General features: G+C 32.4%; 1 protein-coding gene across 1 annotated transcript in view; it reads right to left on the minus strand.

The window, feature by feature from the left end:
* LOC137926505 (uncharacterized) overlaps window positions 1-22,500 on the minus strand; it is a 47,264-nt gene that overhangs the window by 14,385 nt on the left and 10,379 nt on the right. The window contains exons 3-5 of the mRNA XM_068770123.1: window positions 20,878-21,086; window positions 8,783-8,918; window positions 2,361-2,494 (exon numbers count right to left, since the gene is read on the minus strand). Coding sequence (XP_068626224.1) covers window positions 2,361-2,494; window positions 8,783-8,918; window positions 20,878-21,086 — 479 coding nt within the window. The remainder of the gene's footprint in view (window positions 1-2,360; window positions 2,495-8,782; window positions 8,919-20,877; window positions 21,087-22,500) is intronic.

Raw genomic sequence — 22,500 nt, forward strand, 5'->3', positions numbered from 1 at the left:
TTTTTTACTGTTTATCTCCAATAAAGTAAATAAATGAATATATATATAAAATGTATTATATACATTTATATATATATATATATATATATATATATATATATATATATATATATATATATAAATGTATATAATACATTTATCATTATGCATTTAAGGAATATATTTAAATTTACAATTAAAACTTTAATTTACAACTTTAACTCTTTAAAGTATAAGTTAATATAAGTTATTTAAATAAAGAGAAAAGTAATGTATTTTTCATGCTTTAGAAATATGAAACTTCATAACGGTGTTTCGGTTTAAGCAACTTGTAAGAGCGAGTTTATAATTCAAGCCTCTACATTAATAAAATATTCATTCAACGTTGACGTTAAGTTGTAAGTGATTAAGTTAATGTACGTAGCTTAAAATCTGACGGGTAAGTTTAGTTAAGTTGTTTTTATTCAATAGTGCGCTTATTTTAATGCAAATGAAGTTTAAATTCTTTTTCTTGCTATGTTATTGAGTAAAATTATTATTTTTTTTGAACCTTCTTAATTAATTACTATATTTTTCGAACCTTCTTAACTATTACTATCATACATTCTATCATACGCTTTTGTTGATACAACCTATAATATGAGAGCTTAAAACACTTACATAAAAGCGTCGTAAAGAAAAAAAATATTCTACATATATCGATATCTGCATATATATAAAATTATCTATGATTTTCTTTGAAATGTCACATATATATATATACTCGTATATATATTTTTTTTTTTTCAGTAGGTCTGAGAATAGTTTGTAAACTACACTTTAAATGTCTAATTGATTGGCCTTATAATTTTTATTTTAAAAAAAGGTTTAAAATTACATAGCTTTATAACAAGTTTTAAGCAAGAATTTAATAAAAGTTAATATATATAAAATTGTAAATTTTATTATGAATTTAACCACTTGTTGATCTAATATAGTAATAATGTTGTATTTCATACTATGACGTGTTCGCAATTTTTTTCTTTTCGTGAGCAGTGGTAGTCCAGTGGAAGAGGACTGACACTTGCGATGGTAGGTCGCGGGTTCGATCCCTGGGACACAGTCTTATATAATTCATACTTTATGCATTTATTAATTATATTATTGACACTGCTCACAAATAGGTTTTCAGAAGGTAGGCAGCAGCGTTCATTGCATACAATAGTACGATACTTAGATCGCCCGCCCGCCCGCCTAATCATGGGAATTATGATATATCTCCCTATAGATACCTTTGCAGGAGGTCTATGCCCTGAAATTGGCGTCTATGAATTGAAACGACAACGACGCACGACGTTAATTAATTATGTATGCCATAGCATGTAAATTTGAATACAGAATAATAATAATAAAAAAGGTTTGTTATTAAAATTTAAAAAATAAACCTTTAGTTGGTAATAAAATACAATTGATATCATTTTTCAAAGAAAATCGAAAAGCAAAATTGGACATAATGTAACGAAATTTGATAGCATCGGATATATATATGTGTGTTGTACCGTTCTCAGCTAAAATGGCTGCCTATCCGACACTACACTTTTCTCTTTACTTCTTTCTCCCACTTCACCTGTCTACTTAACGTCTCAATTCCAGGTCGTAGCCAGAACACACGAGAAAACACTTCGCTCCCCAAGCAATCGTCTACTTAGATGTCCCCCATAGTACCGACTTTACTCACTCCTTTGCGATACAATCTATTCTTCTCAGGAACACACGTCCTGATATTAGGATGATCAGGAAACGTTGCGCATTAAAAGCAATGGTTTGAGAGATGTTGCTTAACAAGTTGTCGGAATCATCGTGATATAATATTTTAAATATATATATATATATATATATATACATATATATATATATATATATATTTAAAATATATACGCAGACAGTTGCCGCTATTTGATAAGGACCTTTCTTCTCCCAGCTGCGAGACACGATACCGTTTTATAATTATTTAAAATTTTTCTTACACAATTTTCTCTTATATATAAAATTTATATGTTACATATTAACAATACAATTTGAAAGTTTTACTTAATTATATATTAGTTGGTACATTTTTTTACTTCAAGTCGCTGCTCAAGCGCTACAGACGCCTTGATTTAGTATAACAGCTATTAATATATTTATATAAGAGTATTTTTAGTTATAATTTTCCTTCTGAATTAGATTTTTCTTTTTTTATAATATTATCTTGTTTCAACCACCTTAATTAATTTATCTGTGCACTACCAAAAAGGTAAATTGGTAAAGAATGCCTTCAGTATTAACTTAGACGCTGTATATAAATTGTATAAAAAATGTTAGATAAATAAAAGCGGTAGTACAAAATTAATAACACTTACCGGTATGTCGTTTATATAAAAGGTGAGGTCGGACGGCGGGCGGCTGGGTCCGGAGGTGCAGTTCGCCCTCAGAATGTCTCCAGGCATGTAATAATGTTGACTCGTGTGGATAACAGGCGACGACGGGGGTAGGACTGTCAACAAGGAAATAATAAATTTATAACACGAAGACAAACATGAATAGAATGTACCCTTATTTAATAATAGCTGCTCCGGCATACTTCGTGTAATCAAAAGCTGTCCTGCCACAGTCTAACAAATAAACAAAACTTATTCCAGAGTGATCACAGTATTATATATATATATATATATATATATATATATATATATATATATATATATAAATTTAGTCACTACAAAAATAGACTTATGATTTTATCCGAGGCAAGTGCGATCCAAATCAGTTTGATGTTTTTATTGATTATTGTATTATATTTATAATATGTATTAAACCTTTTTTATTATAAGTATATATGTTATATACGTATGTATGTATGTCTATGTATGTTTATGTATATTTATGTTCATTTGTTTGTGAATATGTATGATTTTGTACACGTGAACTACCCTTTATAAGTACTATTATCTTTTCCTTACTATGGTTGTCAGTAAGAGATTGCCTTGAGTGATAAGACCGCCCATTTTACTTTTCTGTATATTATTGTATCTGTATATTATGTATCTTATCGTGTACAATAAAGAATATTAAATAAATAAAATTAATAAAAATAAATAAATTTATCTTTGTATGTCCTTTATAGAATCGTAAACAATCCATTTGATCACGTGATGATCTACGACAAAGTTGTTATGCATAAATCTACAAAGGTTTCTGAGTTAGTATTACCAATTTTTGACAAATGGCGCCACTGTGATTCAAATTAATTTCATATATAGACATGACATTTCACGGTGATTTAAATTGAAACGAATTGACGAATCAGCGAACGAATGATGACGTTTCGAGTTATGGGTGATATAAGGATTTATGTGAATTGTGAAATTTGTGTTCGGATCACATAAATAAAATAAAAATGAAAAAAATGAAACACAAATTTTATGTTAAATTTCACGCGAACAAAGTCGCGGGCTTAAGGTAGTATCTTTTACGGTCAGTATTACTTTACAGTTATTTTGGCGATCTTCGAGAGAAGCCTTTACATTGCAGTGTGTATCTTTCGGCTGATATATTGATGATGATAGCGTTGATGATAATGCGTTTAAATCTTCATTGTAACAGCCCAAACCCAGCGGATTAGCTAGTTGAAGTGATAACGCACAGAACAAATAGCTGCTACAGCGCAATAGAAAAATATGAAGAAATCTAACCACGAGGTGGACAAGTGACTTAGTTAAAGACATCAGAAGTTTCCGGATGCAGGCCGCTTCCGGTCTTATTGGAAATATAGAAATGGCCTTTGTCCAGATGTGGACATATGTGGAATACACAAATAATTACAGAAGAGCACAGATAGAAACAATAATCAAATTGAACTCTACCAATCAAAGTGTTCTATTAAAAGCGCAAAACAAAGATGAACTTTATTTTTAAACGGTTTTATTTAGTTCGACCCGTACGGAATTTGTTTCTTTATTTGGGTCAAAATTAAAAATTGAAATTTAAGCACCTTACCGTTGTCAGATTGATCTGAAATTTGGTACACACATTTAATTTAGATGACAATACAATATAATAAAATCAATAACATTATAAATCTAAGATGGCCGCCGATACAAGATGGCGGATTACATATTTTTCTTTAACCCCTTCAATATGGGTATCAAATGAAAGGCTACACTAGTAAAACACGATGATTATGTCAAAATTTAAAATTCAAGATGGACGCCGTTCCAATATGGCTGACTAGGTACATATTTTTCCACAACCACCACAATATGGGTATCAAAAAACCGTTTAACTTAAAAGTTTTTTAAATGTATTTATATATCACTATATATGTTTATTATTTAAAATCTAAGAGAGACCTGTGAATTATTATGGTCCGACAAAGTGAACTGCTGAACGAAGGGGTCGGTCCTAATGGGAGGTCATTGCACTACTTGACACTAGGCGAGCGAGGTACAGTAAGCTGAGATAGTTAGACATGGGCGCTGTATTTTTAATAAACGTGACTCTTGTCATACACGAAGAAGTCTACACGGTTGCCTTTTTAGAAGTGAATAGGCAATCGTCTTGAATCGAATACGACTTCCGTGAAAGAGGACATCAAAAAAACATTAGCTGTCAATTCTATTAATATTTTTGTCACATAATGCGTAAAAATATCACAATTTGAAGAGACTTGTTGTCCATCAGTATATGTGGTTCCAGATGTCACCTTTTACCGACGATTAAGGAGAGGAAGCTTACAGAATCGCTCTTAAAACGGATGCTTTCGAAATGTTTCGAAATTGGAGAGATAATAAAAAATTGCTCCGTTATTTTAACTGAATTACCAATATTCCTTTTTAATAAATGAACAAAAGTCAGGTTTACGAATCTAATAAAGTCATAATATATATTTAAAAATTATATTCTAGTAAAAAGCATACTTTGGTACTTGACTGTACTATATGAAGTGATTAGATGCATTTAATTACATATCTGTACTTGAGTTATATGTTGCTAGCGATACCACCGCGCCTTAAGAAAGAACGTTGAGATAAGAGAAAGGAGAAGAGGGTTCACGGTAGACTGGAATGGAAACCCCGATATTCCCTCCGTATCGTCGGGAACTTATTTAAGGCGCGGTATAGCAGTTTCGGTAACACAGTACTAATATGTACAACGTTATTGCACCTATCTGTGCGTAACGGATTTAGAATGTAGGTGTTTTATACCAGAAAGTCACAAGATCTAAAGATTAAATCTTCACTGCCAGTGTCTTGAACATGGGAGTTAGTCAGAAGCTAATTTTTTTCTTTGTTATATATTTATTTAACAAGGATTAAAATGTTGCTTATTAAATACCATTTGCATATATAAGGTATTTTAAATGAAAAATAAGAAATCAAAATGTCACGCACCGGCGCGAGATCGGCACTACAAAAGAAATTCTCTTTGGCACGCGGCAGAAATTTTCTTGTACTAATATTGAAGGCGCAATAAAAAAATATAAAAATTTAGCTAAAAACCCAAGGTTCACGTAAGAAGTTAGAACATTCAAGAGCAGTGCAGACGTGTTAGCATGTTACTTCGTACGATGCCGGCGCCGTACTGCTTCATAAAAGCTGATCAGTAGTCATCTCGCGCGGGCGCGAGACAGGCTACTGCCCTTTTAACTTATGCTGTACAGAACTGTATTTCATATCCAACTTGATTACAAACTGACACAACGAGGTAAGCTTCCCTCTCACCTTATCTACCTAGAATATAATCTGCGATGACTTAATTTAGTTCACGGACCCTTCTATTCCTTGAACTCATGTTAGATGAAGCTCTAAAAGCCTTTGGGCTAACAGCATTAACTTTATCAGATACAATACAATACAACTTCATATATTTACGAAACGAAACATTGTAAGTTTCCTAGATAGTTTACTCATTAGCCTACATATCAGAACAAAATAATTGCGAAATAGTTAATCATTTTGATGGTTCTTTAAATGGCATAGTACAACAAAATCATAACATACAGTACACCATATTCTCATTTGCGCATAAAAAAATGCTAATATGAGGCACGCAGATTGCAATGCAAGAGGATATAGCATTAGATGCCATATTAGACAAGTAGTCGCCGTAATAGACGAAGATAATGATGAAGAAATAAATACGATTTCCACCTTGATCTTGAAAATTTGCATTGATTACAAAATTATAAAAGCTTCCAAAACAGTCTCCTTTGTCCGTCAATAAGTCATATGGTCATAATAATTCTGGTCTTATTGGCAAATTCACTGTCACAAAACGAGCTATGGGATAAAAGATATAATTTAAATAAAAAAAAATTGCAAAATAAATATCGAAAATCATTTTGGAAGGCAAAGGAAGGGAGGCGATATGTGATAAAAAGATATAGAATTAAATGGAGGAGAATGAGAAAGACAACAGAGGAATTAATGAAAGATCTTAAGAAGGATAAAAGAGAAGCGTGGAAATAACAAAATAAATTGTAAATAATTAAAAAATTTCCCTGATTACACATGGCAGGAAGAGATCCTCAAGAATGGGATACTTGAAAAAAACGAGCGATGCAGAGAGCTAATGATAAGATTTCTCTACGAGATTGAATAGGAATGATGAGATACGTAGACGAACAAGAGTAAGAGATTGACCAGGGGATTATCAAGTTGAAGTAACTTGTAGGCCACAGGAGAACCCTGTTGCCTCGTGTATCGTTCCTAAACGGAGTCCACGTACAGATGACATTGTTAAGGCCATTGGAATATATTTGTCCAGCCGTAGACATCTAACTCCTGAAACGATGACAACGAATAAAAATGTAAGTAACATTATTCAAGTTATCGTTCGGTACAAAAAATTGTTAGTTATGTAAAATATGAAGCAATTTTTTAATGCACATTGACTCCGTAAATGTGCATTGTAGTGCACTGGCAAGCACTTGTGTCGAAAAGGTCGTCTACCCGAGTCGCGGCACAATACACGCATAGCATTCGACGGAGCATATTATACCGAATCATATAAAAGATTCCGTTGAATTTTTACAATGTTTATTCAAATTCATGTAGCATAAACGAAACATATGTTTTTGTAGATGAAATATTTACATTTTCGATTTTATCAGTTCAAAATGGTTTGATTTAATTTTAAAATCTGTTATGTTTTCAATCTTGTAATATCGATAACACTACATTTAGATTAATAAACAATATAGAACTAAATAATAAAATCAAAGTAGGATATGTTATTGAAATGGAATAACAATCTATAGAAAATTGATGAACTTAACAATTAAACAAAAAAAAATTCACAAAATTAAAAGTTTTTATGTAATGACATGTTCAGGTTCCAGAGGGAGCCATAAAGCCTTAATTCGAGCTTTACCTAAAGATAAAAACGAAGTGTAGGCGAACAATGACGATAAATTTAACGTGGCATTTGATGTAATTACCTTTGAATTAGAAAATGTATCAAAAAAAAGTTCTCACTGTCGTCGCTTAACCCTATGTGTCTATACACGCACTACAAGACCTGTAAAACCTTGCCCAAAAATATCTATGGGGTGTGTTCTATGATCGCTGTGTGGTACAACAGGTTAATATGGATATACAATGATATATAAAAAAAATTCTGTTATTAACTACTAAAAATTTTCGGTTTCAACACTTAATGAACCTGTCATATGATGATAAACCTCGCCAGCGCAATCGAGTTTATTTTTACCAATTGCTAATGGTGTACCAATTACTTTAAATAATAAAGCTTAGAAAAAAAAGTATGAGCGCGTAACTATTCCAATATTTCCAGGTAGGTCGAGAAATGTCCCACCATGCGTTATTACGCATCAAAAGGGTGGGTCATTTTTAATACCAACGTGCCCCAAAGGGTTATAAGTGGGGAATCAAACCCGCGATCCATGATCGCAAGTCTCAGTTGTTACAGCTGAGCTGTCACTGTTCAAGCTTCTATTATTGTTTGGTTTTATACATATCTTGGTCTATAGTTTCAATGTCCGCATAAATGAGACGGAATTTAGACATACCATACGAAGAGTATAACAACAATAAAAAAGGTTCGTTTTAAAGAAACAGTCTATCTCTGTTTTACGCCGACGTATCTTATAGGGTCTACGAGTTTTTTCCTTTTAACATTTATTCTCCTTCAAAGATCGATGTGATAATAGGTCCTGTGTTGCCTACATTAAAAAAGGACCAATATTTAGCCACTTCCGCACATGCAGTGGTAGTCGTGCAATAAAATGCACCGCCCGCCAGCCCGCTGATAAATGCGTATGCGGCAAACAATGCGAATCACACAACTGCCACCACCAAATTACTCAACACGTGTTTTACCCCTCCACGGCATCTTCAGGAGTTATGTTACACCGATTAGTGCCAAGCACTGCCTACATTTAGCAACTTTCTATATCATTCGCGACTTAAACTTTGTCGTCGTTTCACCTAGTGAAGGGCCTGGCGTACTCACGCCTCGTCTACTACGCCTTGTCACTCCAGACAATCAATTCTTCGAGCTACGTCGGTGAACTTAGTTCTTCTGGAAATTTCTAGCATAGCCTCTCTATTACTCTCTGAGTGATCCAGAGCCTTTATTAGACCCGTCCAAAACGATCACGTATACTATTATGCATTATAAATTTGTAAAACTAATTTAAATAAAATGAAGGTTCTAAATTAATTTTATTTAAATCTAGAATCCAAATTCAATTTTTACAACGACATCTCAACGTGAAGTGTGAATGTGTGATATTTGATAACACTAATGAATATTTCGTACTCACCTACAACTTCCATGTTGTTAGATACAATCGATGTAGCGAATGATGGGGCATCCGCTGTCACTTCGCAGCTGAAGTTTCCTGAGAGACCAAAGCTCACTCTTGTCAACACAACCTGGCTTTGATTAGAACGGGCCAGCTGTAACAAAGATACACATTTAGTTTTATAAAGAAGTTACACTTCTCTTGTTTCAGATAGAAAAGCTTCGAGATAGTCTGCCTTGACTCCGTTGTATTGGATTTAAAAATTTTTTTTTCTGTAATTGTTGAACTAAAAGAGACATTGAATACTCTATTGTTTATGAAAAATCCACAGGTACCACGCAATACTTAAGGAACTAACTGAAAATTGTTTTTTTTTTATAAATTATAATCGTCATACACTTCTAACCTAAAACGGATGAGAACTTGTACTATCTCATTTACAGTTTTTATTTTTTCCTAATTTTCTATTTACTTTATCAAATTAGATAATTCTAGCTCCCGTGATTGCTTTATGTGAATCGTAATTTTAATGCTATAATTACGTATGCGTGCCATCTGTTATATACTATTCAGCATGACGGTATAGCCTGTTTGTAAATTTTATTTTTCTATTTTTTTATTCATTAAAATTAATTTTAAGGCGAGTGCTTAAACTGTAATAAAATAGAACATACCTAACAATAATACAATAACAATACTTACATATATATCTCGTATATTAATATACAATACATAAATAAAATATACATATACTTCGTGTAAATAAATATAAATAATGATAACTACTGTTGTGAAGATTCTGCTAATTTCTGACGCATATTTTCCCGAAGTTTCAGTTTGAACTGTAACGGCTTTTTGCCATCCTGACTTCCAAAGGTAGCTTATTACATAGAAGAATAGATTTCACACAAAAAAACCTTATAAACTTATTCTATATCGACTTGTAGAATAAAATTAAGTTTATTTTAAATAATATTCCATTGGTAAAGAAGTTTTTATTAAAGCCGCGAGAATAGTTATCACATTTGAAAGCTAAAAGGCAGCGTGTTATAGATTACGGTCTGTTATCGCAGCGCCTCCTGTATTTAATGTCGGCTTTGTTTTCGAACCGAGTAATACAATACGAAAATAAAGAAAAGAGGGAAGAATGACCCATCATGTTATTATCAAGCTGCGAAATAAGAGTTTTTGATAAAGGAGGCGGATTTATGGGCATCTTTCGTCCTGGCTACACTGAAATATATTTTTGATGTCTCGTAAAAAATCATCGAAACATCTCTGACTTTTTATTTAAGTCATTATTAATAAAATAATATATTTTAATTATTTAACATACGTAACATATATGAGAATCTTTGTAATTTAAAATATTTTAATTTATTTTTTAAAATATTTATGCGAGTAATTGGAAACAGGTAGTAAAAAACTGTAAAAGAATGTATGTTGAAATGAAATCAATTAATGTAAAGTATACAACATTAAATACTCAATGGTTTTAGATATACCAAAGACTTAATTGTTTTAATGAAAAAAGCCCCGTTTTTGAGGAAAAAAATATAAAAAAATGTTTGTTAAATAATTGCAAAATCTTTATAAATCACAAAATAGTAAGAAAAATAACTTATCGTGGTTCAAAAATAAAATTCAACAAACATTAAGTGTAGATGAGAAAAACACATAAATATGGTAATAAAATATCCAGGAGAGACGATGGAAGTGAAGCGATGAATGAAAGTAAAAGAATGGGAAGGAATGAAAGATAATGTAAAGTTGAGAAAGAAGAACGAATGAATATTAAAAAGAATGTAAGATGAGAATGAAAGTAATAAAATTACGTGAAAAAATTAATATTATAATAATAATCTCTGCTCCCACATAGTAGGGCAGTACGAGCGGCTCCAAAAACAAGATAAAAAACATAACGTCGTTAAAAAGGGATACAATAACAAATAGAGTGCTTTATTAAATTTTAACATGATTGTATAAAAATAAAAGCAGTGTATAAATTAAGTAAATAAATTCCTCGTTTTAATATCTTTTAAAAATGATATAAAAGTTCATTACGTGTTCTAAAAAAGCAATCGTTTTATCTGTATTGATATTGTTGTACTTAAATTACTTCTAGTACCTTTTTAGCTTTGTTCATCGCCTTCAACGACTGGCATTTTTTTTTCTTACATAGCATCTAACCTTCTTAGATGCTATGTAATGTATGTAAGTCGCGCAAATAAAAGGATAAGTCCTGTCTAACAATTTGAATTTGGGATACATGAAAGATTTTCTTCTGAATATTCTTTCGAACTCTCTGGAGAATGTATACTTTTTATTTGGGGACTTCTCGTTTTCTCCCACTATGGTAAAAGAGACTATTTTTAAAAGTAATAACTTTTCACTAAACATATGTATATATACATATATATGTACATTATATTACCAATTATATAAGAAGTACGATAGCTACCCTCTTATCCTTCTCAATGTCTTGCATTACTTCTCTTTTCTTTTTTTTCTTTTTCTTTTATCTTCAGGATCTTACATTCACATTTTCTTTTACGCTTTTTACGTTTATTTACCTTAGTTTAATATGAATATTGTTTTGTTTTTTTTTAAAAAATTGTTATAGATTTATATACATTGGATACCAGAAGAAAAACATAGTTCTGGAATGTTCTGCGCAGTTTCGTTTTGATTTCGTTTAGACACAATTTTTATGTCTGGACTTTAATATGAAATTATCTTTTACTTTTACAGAAGTGTATAAGCACGTTTACCTTTATTGAATTAAATCTTTATATGCGCTTTTGAATCGTCGATTATTTTAACAATATAAATAGTGTGCTATAATCTACTTTGAACGCAGATCTGTTGAGAGCCGGCCAGAAAATCAAGAGTTGCTCTTATAAATGAAATTTAATAATTTTTTATATGTACATTACAATATAAATTATATAAACGAGTCAATGAACCGAATTCCATACATTTCGATTAACTAAAACTGTTGAATGCTATAATAAGATCTATTTCATAATATACTTTTAATTTTAGATTTAAAACTAAGAAAAGGTTTGTGATCTCTTATTTAAATGAATTCATCCATATTCATGAAGGTTTTGCTAACTTTTTGAAAACGTAATATAGGCGTTTTATTATTATTATTATTATTTATTTACCATGTGTCTGTCACAATTTTTAATATAAGATTTTATATTTTAGTGCATAAACAATATGTTATTAAAATATATTGCTAAGCAATCATTAGAATATCGATTTCTTTATAGAGTATCTTTTGGATCTTTTTTATATATGCGTATGTCTAGGTCAATGAAGGATATTAGTATCAAGAATTTATGAAAAAATCTCTGTAACTAACGTGACATGTTTTCCATCTTTTTTTTTCATTTTAAAAGCCCTTGTTATATGTAGTGAAAGGAACTAAGTTCAAAAGACTTTACTTTGAGACCGTAACATAAATAATGTTTAAAGAGACAGGGCTAGCCAAGTGCTTTATTGCCCTATTATCATTAATCATAATTTACGTCTACCCTCCATCTAAAGGCCAAAGTAAGTCCAACAACTCCTTCAAAGAGGCCAGTTGACTGAATTAACGAAATAACTAATGTTTATCTTAATATTAAGCCCAGATTATCCCTTCTGTGATTATATTTCTATTTAAATACTAGCTGATCCCGCAAACGTTGTTTTGCAAAAAAATTTTAATTAACAAATTAAAGATAAAGATTGATCGTAGAGGGGTGAAAATTAAGGGTTGTATGTATTTTTGTATGTTGTATCATAAAAAAATAAAAACCAAAAAATTTGTATAAATAATAAAATAAAAAATTTAGGGGTAGACCACCCTCATCACTTAGGGGTATGAAAAATAGATAGTAGCCGATTCCCAGACCTACTGAATACGGATATAAAATTTGGTAAAAATCGGTCAAGCCGTTTCAGAGGAGTTCAAGTTCGAACACCGTGACACGAGAATTTTATATATTAGTTAATGTTATTTTATTTTAAGATATAATAAGTAATTTGAAGTTGTAATATAAAACTCCGGGCATTAGGAAGGCAGGTAATTTTTCTTAGGTTGGTAGAACTGTCTATAATATTTGTTAAGAATCTGTCTGACGGTCCCAAATTATTTTGAAGAATGTTTATAATTTCAAACGCTTAAAGGCGTTAAAAAACGTCTGATATCATTCCGCAACAACCGTAACGCGATTTGGCTCTTTGGGACTTCTATTCACAAAATCAAAATGCCAATGCAGGACGCCGTATCGACACATTAGGGTGATATAAACCGAATGGAAGAAGGTATTGAAGGCTATCAAGAAAATGATTGATACTGTTTCGATTATTGGTAAAATTATTAGCAAAATCGTTTTATCGTACGGTAAATACTTTGAAAGGGATTAAATTGATTTGAAAAAATAAATAATAAATTTCCATGTTCAAAACAATAAAAACATTTTAAAAACTTTTAAGTTAAACAGTTTTTTGATACCCATATTGTGGTGGTTGTGGAAAAATATGTACCCAGTCCGCCATATTGGAACGGCGTCCATCTTGAATTTTAAATTTTGACATAATCATCGTGTTTTACTAGTGTAGCCCTTTCATTTGATACCCTTATTGAGGGGGTTAAGGAAAAATACGTAATCCGCCATTTTGTATCGGCGGCCATCTTAAATTTATAATGTTATTGATTTTATTATATTGTATTGTCATCTAAATTAAATGTGTGTACCAAATTTCAGATCAATCTGACAATGGGAAGGTGCTTAAATTTCAATTTCTAATTTTGAACCAAATAAATTCCGTACGGGTCGAACTAAATAAAACCATTTAAAAATACCTTTATGTTTGTTAACAGTATTATACAGTGCATAATATTTATTACATCATTCTAATAATTAAAGACCATTATATTATTAAAATCTCTCATTATACAAAGGCAATATACAGATGACTGTGTTAAGGTCATTGTAAAACATTGAATATTAGCTGCCTCCAAACGGTGTTATTGTAAATGTAAGAGAGGCCGATGTACAGCTATAGAAGTCTTACGACTGAAATGATAACAATGAAGAAGTTTACAAGACTGATATGCCTCAATTTGATGCTTACATGCCACATGACACTCAAACTAAGGTCTAAGATGCTGCCAACTGTGGTCTAAGTAGAGACCTTAGACCAGTAAGCGTACTTAAGTTCGACCCGTACCATACTGAAGAGTCTCGTGTCAATATGGTAATTATGACTGTTATATCAAATATTACAATAAATTCACGTTGTTGTTTTCAACCCATGAATACCCTCTGCAAGGCAAAGACCTATAAATATTACTGCGTTAACCACTCCTGCGCAGACTAATGAACTACGCGCGACTATATTACTTAACTATGTAGTCGGTCAACCTAGTAATGGCGTTACAACGCCGCATCTACCGCCTTTTTTTGAGGCCTCCGCTATTGGAACCTCTCCTTCCACCCCTATTTTGTTGGAAACAGGGTTTTTTATTTCTTAACAATTTTTCACATCAATTTTTTTTTTCGTCCTCGTCTTCCATAGTCCATCTTTTTTTCTTCCTTCTATCATTCCCTAATTCCATCTTCCTTTCTCAATCACTTCATTCCTTTCATCCATCCTTAAACACTTCAGTTGTATTTTCTATTGCAGCATCACAGCTTTATATAGTTTATTTATTTTTCTCATGTACATCTATTTGTTTCTCAGATTTTTACATTTTTTATTTTAATTTCAATAAATCTATCTTAATAAGATTAAATATGTAATAAGAATGCCTCGTGGTTGCCACTCGAGAACCTTTCTACCCCTACTATCCTCGCTGCCTCCAGTTCTACTTCAGACAGGCAATTATTCGAGCGTCGGTGATCTTAATTCTTAAATTGATTATTCTATAATGAACATATTGAAAAGACCCATTCAGCAGATGTTCTACGACTGAAATGAAGAAGATGACAGTGTCAACTTGTGTAAGCCTTGAGTAGAATTCAAAAAGAGTTCTCACGGTGGCTTTTATTTACATCAATTCAAAGTTACGTGAGATTTTAGCGTCCACCGATCTAGGAAGAACCAGCGATAATCTCAAACAACTAATAAAATAACTAACTTAAATAAATTTGTAGGAAAAACAAATCGTTTTAATTCAAATCAGTATGAACTGTATGAAATTTATTGTAATGACGGTGGCAACATCTGTTGAAAATAAGTTATCCTAATTTAGAAACCTTTGCGAACTCATGTACAACAACTTTGCTAAAGATTATCACATGAACAAATTCATAGTTTACGATTAATATAAAGGACATACAGACAAACATTCATATATTCACATACAATTCATTCTAATGCAAAATCATCAGGATATTTATTCGAATATCATATCTCTTATGACTTATTAAGAACGAAAGAAGTCATTTTAGTTTTGTTCATACAAAATAATTTAAATTTAACAAAATCACAACATTAGTCACTCACAGTCGCAATTTGTATTGTCTTAGTCGTCGAAAGGGGCACACCATTAACAAAAAGCGGATTATTCATTAATTGCTTAATCTAAACGTCACTGTAACAAAGGACCCAAACGAGCACAATAACATTGTATTATGGAATATTGTTCGAAGGCGTTGAAGTGAACCTGCTTTGTGAACAGTTGGTTAAATTATGAAATAAATTTGGATTAATTAACTGGTATATCGTTAATTAAATTTACATTATGTATAATTAGATTAATTACAAAAATAATAATAATCATTTGCAATTGTCAAAAACATGTTTTAAAATAAATTACTGTTCCACAACAATAAAATTTTGTTAATTAAGAAACAATACATGGACAACTAATATATCTAAACTTAGTATTTAAATCTGTATTTTGAGATTCATAAGTAAAAATAAAAAAAAAGTAAAAAAAGGATCAACATTTAGCCACTTCCGCACATGCAGTGGTAGTCGTGCAATAAAGTGCACCGCCCTCCAGCCCGCTGATGAATGCGTATGCGGCAAACAATGCGAATCACACAACCGCCACCGCCAAATTACTCAACACGTGTTTCACCCCTCCACGGGGCATCTTTAAGAGTTATGTTACACCGATTAGTCTCTAACTTTGGCACTAAAATAAAGTCTTGAGAAAAACCAGAGCCGGTGGAAATGACAAGGGTAGGTTTCGCACTAGTTGAACCGATAACATAATCCAAGTCGCGGAAAGTCGCTAAAATCTTTGGAGAGCTGTCCTGTATTTGGCGTGGAGCTGAATAGCAACCTTGGTTAGCACAGAGAACAGAAGAGGAGAACATAGTCTCACTGGTGAGTAAAGTGGAGTTTCGCTAGATCTTTCTGGAGTTATACAAATAGAAGAAGAATAACAAAAATAATAGAAAATAATAACAAAATAGCTGATAATAGAAATGTAAATTATGTGCAGTGTAGATAGCAAGAAAATAAATAAGAATAAATAGATTTTTAAACAAAGGATGAAAATAGTAAACGTAAAATTTAAAAACTCGGGAGAGAAGACGAAAGAAGTGTGGCAATGTATGGAAGGGAATGTGATATCTAGTGAAGGACTACAAAAATTATGTGAATAAATTATTATGTTAATAAAGACTTTGATAAGGGTTGAACGAAAGGGCTCAAAAAAGAGAAAATTTAAAAAAAATACTTCAATAGACATGCGATCAGTGGGCGTATACCAGCTGACACGATGATCGGAAAAATGCGAAAATTATAATTTTTTTTTTTTTTTAAATATCAATATTGGGTACTTCTAAGACCAGGGCCGGTTTGAAACTCACATAGCTCTACTTGAAAGAAATCTCACTTAAGTTGAAAGGCTTTTATGCGAATTCTTTAACAAATGTTCTTAAATATATATGTATAATGAACGTGGAGGGAAGCTTGCGTTTTCTTTCAGTCTCTCATCCTTCTTCAGTTGAACCATTACAAAATTTTTAAAAGAAATGGCTGTAAGTAGTAAAAGAAAATAATTCCAACATTAATTTTATCCAAGCCGAGGTTTGACCTGCCCTTATGTCGGACTGCTTATGGGATAATGTGAACAAATGACAGTCCAAGTTGAGGTCACCTCGTGGAGTCCTTTGCACCTAGTACCTCCACGCAGCGTTCACCGAAGTGATTTAAGAGCACGACGGCCTCTCAATTCGGTGGCCTGAGCCAAGGCTACAGCGCGGGTCCCCCTCCTTTGTTGCTTTAAAATAGGTCTAAAGATCAATGCACTCTTCGTCCTGTCACTTCAAATCCTTAATCTAATATTGTGTAATAAGAACCAATAATAATAGAAATAGGACTAAAAATTATTAACCTTCCTATACCCGCGCATCCGTCTGAGAGACCGACAGAATGATTTTTCGATTTTAAAGAACGAATAATGATAGTTTAATGAACTTTCTAGTACTTGCCTAATTTCATACGACCTTGAAATTGACGTGACGTGTGACCTTGAGTGGGGGCCACATTTGGGTGAACTGAGCGTCGTTCGTGCCAGAGACCGACGCGGGTACACGTGTTACTCTATTTAGCGCGGGTACAGGAAGGTTAATTGTCAATTAAGTTGTCATACTAAAAGTATGCGGCGAAGAAAAAGTGAAGAGAAAATGTAAAGAATGAAAGAAGATATAGTAAAAGAACTAGTGAAGAATGACAGAAGAGAGCTAATAAACAAAAGATTACTGAAAATTATTTGAAACATAAATCCCTGTCATAAATGATGAAATAGATTAGTTATTTGGTGTTTGGCACTAATCGATGTAACATAACTCCTGAAGATGCCCCGTGGAGGGGTGAAACACGTGTTAAATGATTTGACGATGGCAGTTGTGTAATTCGCATTGTTTGCCGCATACGCATTTATCAGCGAGCTGGCGGGCGATGCACTTTGTTGCACGACTACCACTGCATGTGCGGAAGTGGCTAAATATTGGTCCTTTTCTTACTTAGGATCGACTTCCGCAAGGTAACGCCTGATTTCATTAAAGATGTAATAGATAATGAAGAAAAGGAGTAAGAGGCTTCCAAAAAGTCATCTGTAAATGCCATTTAGGCTGCAATAACAGTCCGGTTCAAAAATTAAACAATACTTTAGGCCTGGGCTTTGTGATTTTAAGTAAATTAAAAAAATAAACAGATATAACCTTACAAGCTATTCCTTAAAACAAGACAATCAGAACTGAAGTGTACTCAGAATTTAATTAATCCAAACGAGGGTAGATATTGTTAATAAGCCTACGATTAATCTTCCACGATATCTGTTTTGTGTTTTGAAGCAATAAATAAGTAATCTTAAGACGTTAGAAATGAAACAGAGGTCTTAAATAAATCTTGTTTGATTAAATATCACACTGGTAATTCTAAATAGTAAATATTTTTTTCTAAGTCAGAATAATCGTGATTTCAGGCTTAGATTAAAAATAGATACAGTTAGAAGCAGCCTCCAACCTGCCTAGCGTGCCGATTATAGTCTTCCGTTCGCTTAATGTGGCGTAGAGTAAAGAGAAAAATCCGTATACACGAACCAAAATAAATCTGGCTAATTTTTATGTATATTATATAATTATAGTTCAAAAATAGGCATTTTAATGAAAGCCTTCTCAACCTATCTAGCAGGTATAATTTTTTGAAATACGTTCTGTTGGGTTTAGATATAAAACAAGTACATTTAGTTAATTATTTAATGTTAAGAAATCAAATATGTTACACTTGTAAAATGTCCGTTGATGGTAGATCCAAAAAAAAAAGATCGTCTTTTGTTAGAAGCCGGTGAAAGACGCCGTGCGTTCCGATACACGCACTCAAGTCCAAATAAAAAGTGTTACGTTCGGATACAATATCGAACACGTCCTTAGCTGCTATTTACTTGTCAAGAAAAATATTTATAACACATTTGAAGCCTATAAACTTTATGGTTTCAGAAATATCGTGATGAGTATGCAGATGGAAATTTTTTTTTTTTTCATTGGCAAAGCGTTTGACCTGGCTAGCCTGATGAAAGGTTTACGATGGTACATGCTTGCCTAGAAGAAACCTCACTCTTGTCTCAAGATATCTATTGCGCATATATACATATATATCTATATATATTATTTATACGTTTTTGTTTTTATCATCATTATAACAGCCTCATGAATAATTTAACGTTTGTTATTTTCAGAATGACATCCATTGTTTTATATAGACGAGATGTAGAGAAGAGAATATATCGTATTTGTTATTCGAAAGTTTTGCTCGTGCAAACTTTTCATATGTTTATTATGCGGTAAGCACAAGAGAACTTCAACGTTGTGTACTCTGTACTTATTCAGCTGATGCAATTACATTTATGATATCTGCCACGCCAGCGTGTCAAGTTATATCGTTATGCTCTATTATTGCGGTTGAATAAATTGCCTGTTTATATTTGTGCTTGTTTTATATTTTATTTTCGGACTAAATTTACGATCACAAAATGGATTTTTTTTTCTTTTAAACACTCTTTCCCTTGTCTTATTTTCGGGACTTATATTTGTCGATTAAGGTCTCCCACTTGATTAGTGTAGCGGAAAATATATAGAAAAACTGTCCTAAATAAAACCGTTTAAAAACGTCACAGTTCTAAACGCACGTCGCACGTCGTCATAGAAGTCTTACAGATAGAATGTTAACAATGGCGATGAAGATTTATATGTAACTAGCTGATCCCGCAAACGTTGTTTTGCAAAAAAAATATTTTTAATTTTCAATTTAAAAATAAGGGTTGATCGTAGAGGGGTGAAAATTTAGTGTTGTATGTATTTTTGTATGTTGTATCATAAAAAAATAAAAACAAAAAATTTCGTCAAAAAAAAATTTAAGGGTGAACAACCCTTATCACTTAGGGGTATGAAAAATAGATAGTAGCCGATTCTCAGACCTACTAAATGCGCATATAAAATTTGGTAAAAATCGGTCAAGCCGTTTCAGAGGAGTTCAAATTCGAACACCGTGACACGAGAATTTTATATATTAGAAGATCTATATATACAAATAAAATAAATTTGCCGAATTTTTATAGGCTTTTATAGGTTAATAAAAAACCTTTCTAATGAATGCTCCCTCAACCTCACTTGTAACTATTATTTGTTAAAATAGCGTTATTACCTGCCGTCTACTTAGTTAAAACTATATACGTACCAAGTTCGAAGCCGCTAAATTTTATAATTTTAAAGACATCGTGATGAGTCAGAACATAGGTGGAAACTATCTAGTTTTTTTACTACTTATAGGCGAAGCATTTGACCTCTGTATCGTCTGATGTTAAGTGTCTACTATTTTACATGCTTGTCTAGGAGAACCTATTCACTCTTGTCTTCAAACTACTAAGTTGTAATTAGCTGGAAACAATGACACCGATAGGTTGTTTCACTCTTTGATTATTAACGATAAAATTATAAGCGAAACGCTTAGGGCGGGCGGAAGTAATTTCAACTGTGTGTGGATGTCGTGAATTCGTGCGCCTTGTCCGATGGAAGAAAGGACCTGGGGTAATTATTTGGTGTAATTTCAACGCATACTCTCCAAAATGCAGTCTATAGAATATCGAAATACTGGCAACTTTTCTTTAATAATATTTAGATAGGTTAACTAACGAACACAAGCCATATATTTGCATTATAAATAAAATTATTTATATATTTATAATAATAATTCTTATCAATATTTAGTGTAAATTTGAACATATCTGTGTTAAAGTTAGGCAAATATTTAAGAGTTTTTTATCATTATTTTTTTTAATGGCCCCCGCTATTGGAGGCCTCTCGTACCCCTAATTAGTTGGGATCAGGGTCTTTGTTTACAATTAAGTTTTTAAGATCTTTCATCTTTATTCTTCACTCACTGTCATTCTTCTCAATTTCTTTTATTCTTATCTTATTTCCATCACAATATCTTTCGTTTTGTTCTTTCATTCCTTCTTGCTTTCATCGCCTTCCTTCCATCATTTTATTACTCTTAGGTGGCTAGGTACATTTTTTTAATTATATCATTACTTGTAAAAATAACAATTTAATGAGCCAAAATAAAGTTATATTAAGCGCATGAATTGTAATACTCACATCAACGTTAATCCCAGCGAATGGAAAGATCTTCGTTGCCGGCTGTTCAGTTGGCGAATAGCGGTAGAACTCGTGTCGCCCTCTGTACCACTTCACGGAGTACAGAGGAGCTTCGGTGAGCTCGTAAAGGCAGGCGAGGGTTGCGTCGGAACCGCGCTGCACCACTGGCGGGGAAATCCTGAGCTCTGTTGCACGTAGACCTCCAATACCTGAACAAAAAGAGTATACAATACACTATGTACACTTTAATTAAGATAATGTATAATATATGATACCCTGGTAATTTTCTTAGTGACCCCGTTTCTCGAGCCTGTCGTATCGTATCATCTATCGTAGAACTCTGCTCTTCCATCCTTCACAATCTCTATTACTCTTCTTCCATTCTGCACATTTTATTTTATTCTCTTACCATTTATTTACATTCCATTCATACCTCGCCTATCTTCCTTTGCTACTTGCTTCCTTCCCTACTGGTATATCACAGTACAGTTTTAATTGAGTTTTTACAATTTTGTTTATTTTCAGTACTCTCACGTTTTAGTTATATTATTAATCTATTTTCTTCATTCTATTTAAACATTCGTTATCTTGTCATAATTTTTACCTGAACTACGTTGCATTTTAACTTATTAACTCCTTTATAATTCTTTGGCAATATCTCCAAGATGTGGAGACACTCTTTATTTCCCAATTGGGAGACGATGGTGCAACCTTTCACCCTTCTTCCTAACTCTGGCTCAGAGTCTTCTCTTACATTTATAAATACGAGACAGCAAGTGATTACAAGTAACACTGCCTGGTCCACCGCAGGGTCACATATGCAGGAGAGTTTCTCTTTGAGCTTAAGCCTGTGCAGGTATTTGGAGAATATCCAATGCCCCATGTACCTAATGTTTGCAATATCTTTAGGATATTGGGTGCTGTTTAACAAATATGGAATAACTTATAATATAACGTAAGAAAAAGACCAATATTTAGCTACTTCCGCACATGCAGCAAAGTGAACCGCCCGCCAGTCCGCTGATAAATGCGCATGAGGCAAACATAAAATATTGTAATATAACATTAAAAGTTAGTGCGCAAAATAGATGACAGCTGGGGGTCTTGGGATACTGGAGTGATGACCACGAACCGACAAGCGCAACGTAGGATATACACTCACAGTATGAACAGATGACCTCATAACGATAATCAGGAAATGCAGCATATTATTATAAATCTGTGTGGGAGGCCAGTGGGAACTTGAAGAGTAGCAGTGGATGTCCTATGGCTAATATGATAAATGGTAATGATAAAAATTTTCGAAAAAAGTTTTCGAACATTGGTTTGGACGTGCTGACTTCCTCAACCTTTTTGGTTTCACCAGTTGCAATGTTTACATGAAGAGTTTGCCAGACGAAATTTAGTCCGGGCTTCAAACGCTTATTTAACTTAAACATATATATATATATATATATATATATATATATATATATATATATATACATATACATATATATATATTTTGATAATATATATATTATCAAGCTAATTTTACACATTGGAACAAATAGCCATTATATTTTTTTTTGTAGAATTTTAATTTGTGAAAATCGAAAAATAATATTTTTTATATATTCACTA

Source organism: Battus philenor, unplaced genomic scaffold (assembly GCF_028537555.1).
Source record: "Battus philenor isolate CCGP_79_NKW_IND1 unplaced genomic scaffold, ilBatPhil1.0.hap1 SCAF_10, whole genome shotgun sequence".
Lineage (NCBI taxonomy): Eukaryota > Metazoa > Arthropoda > Insecta > Lepidoptera > Papilionidae > Battus > Battus philenor.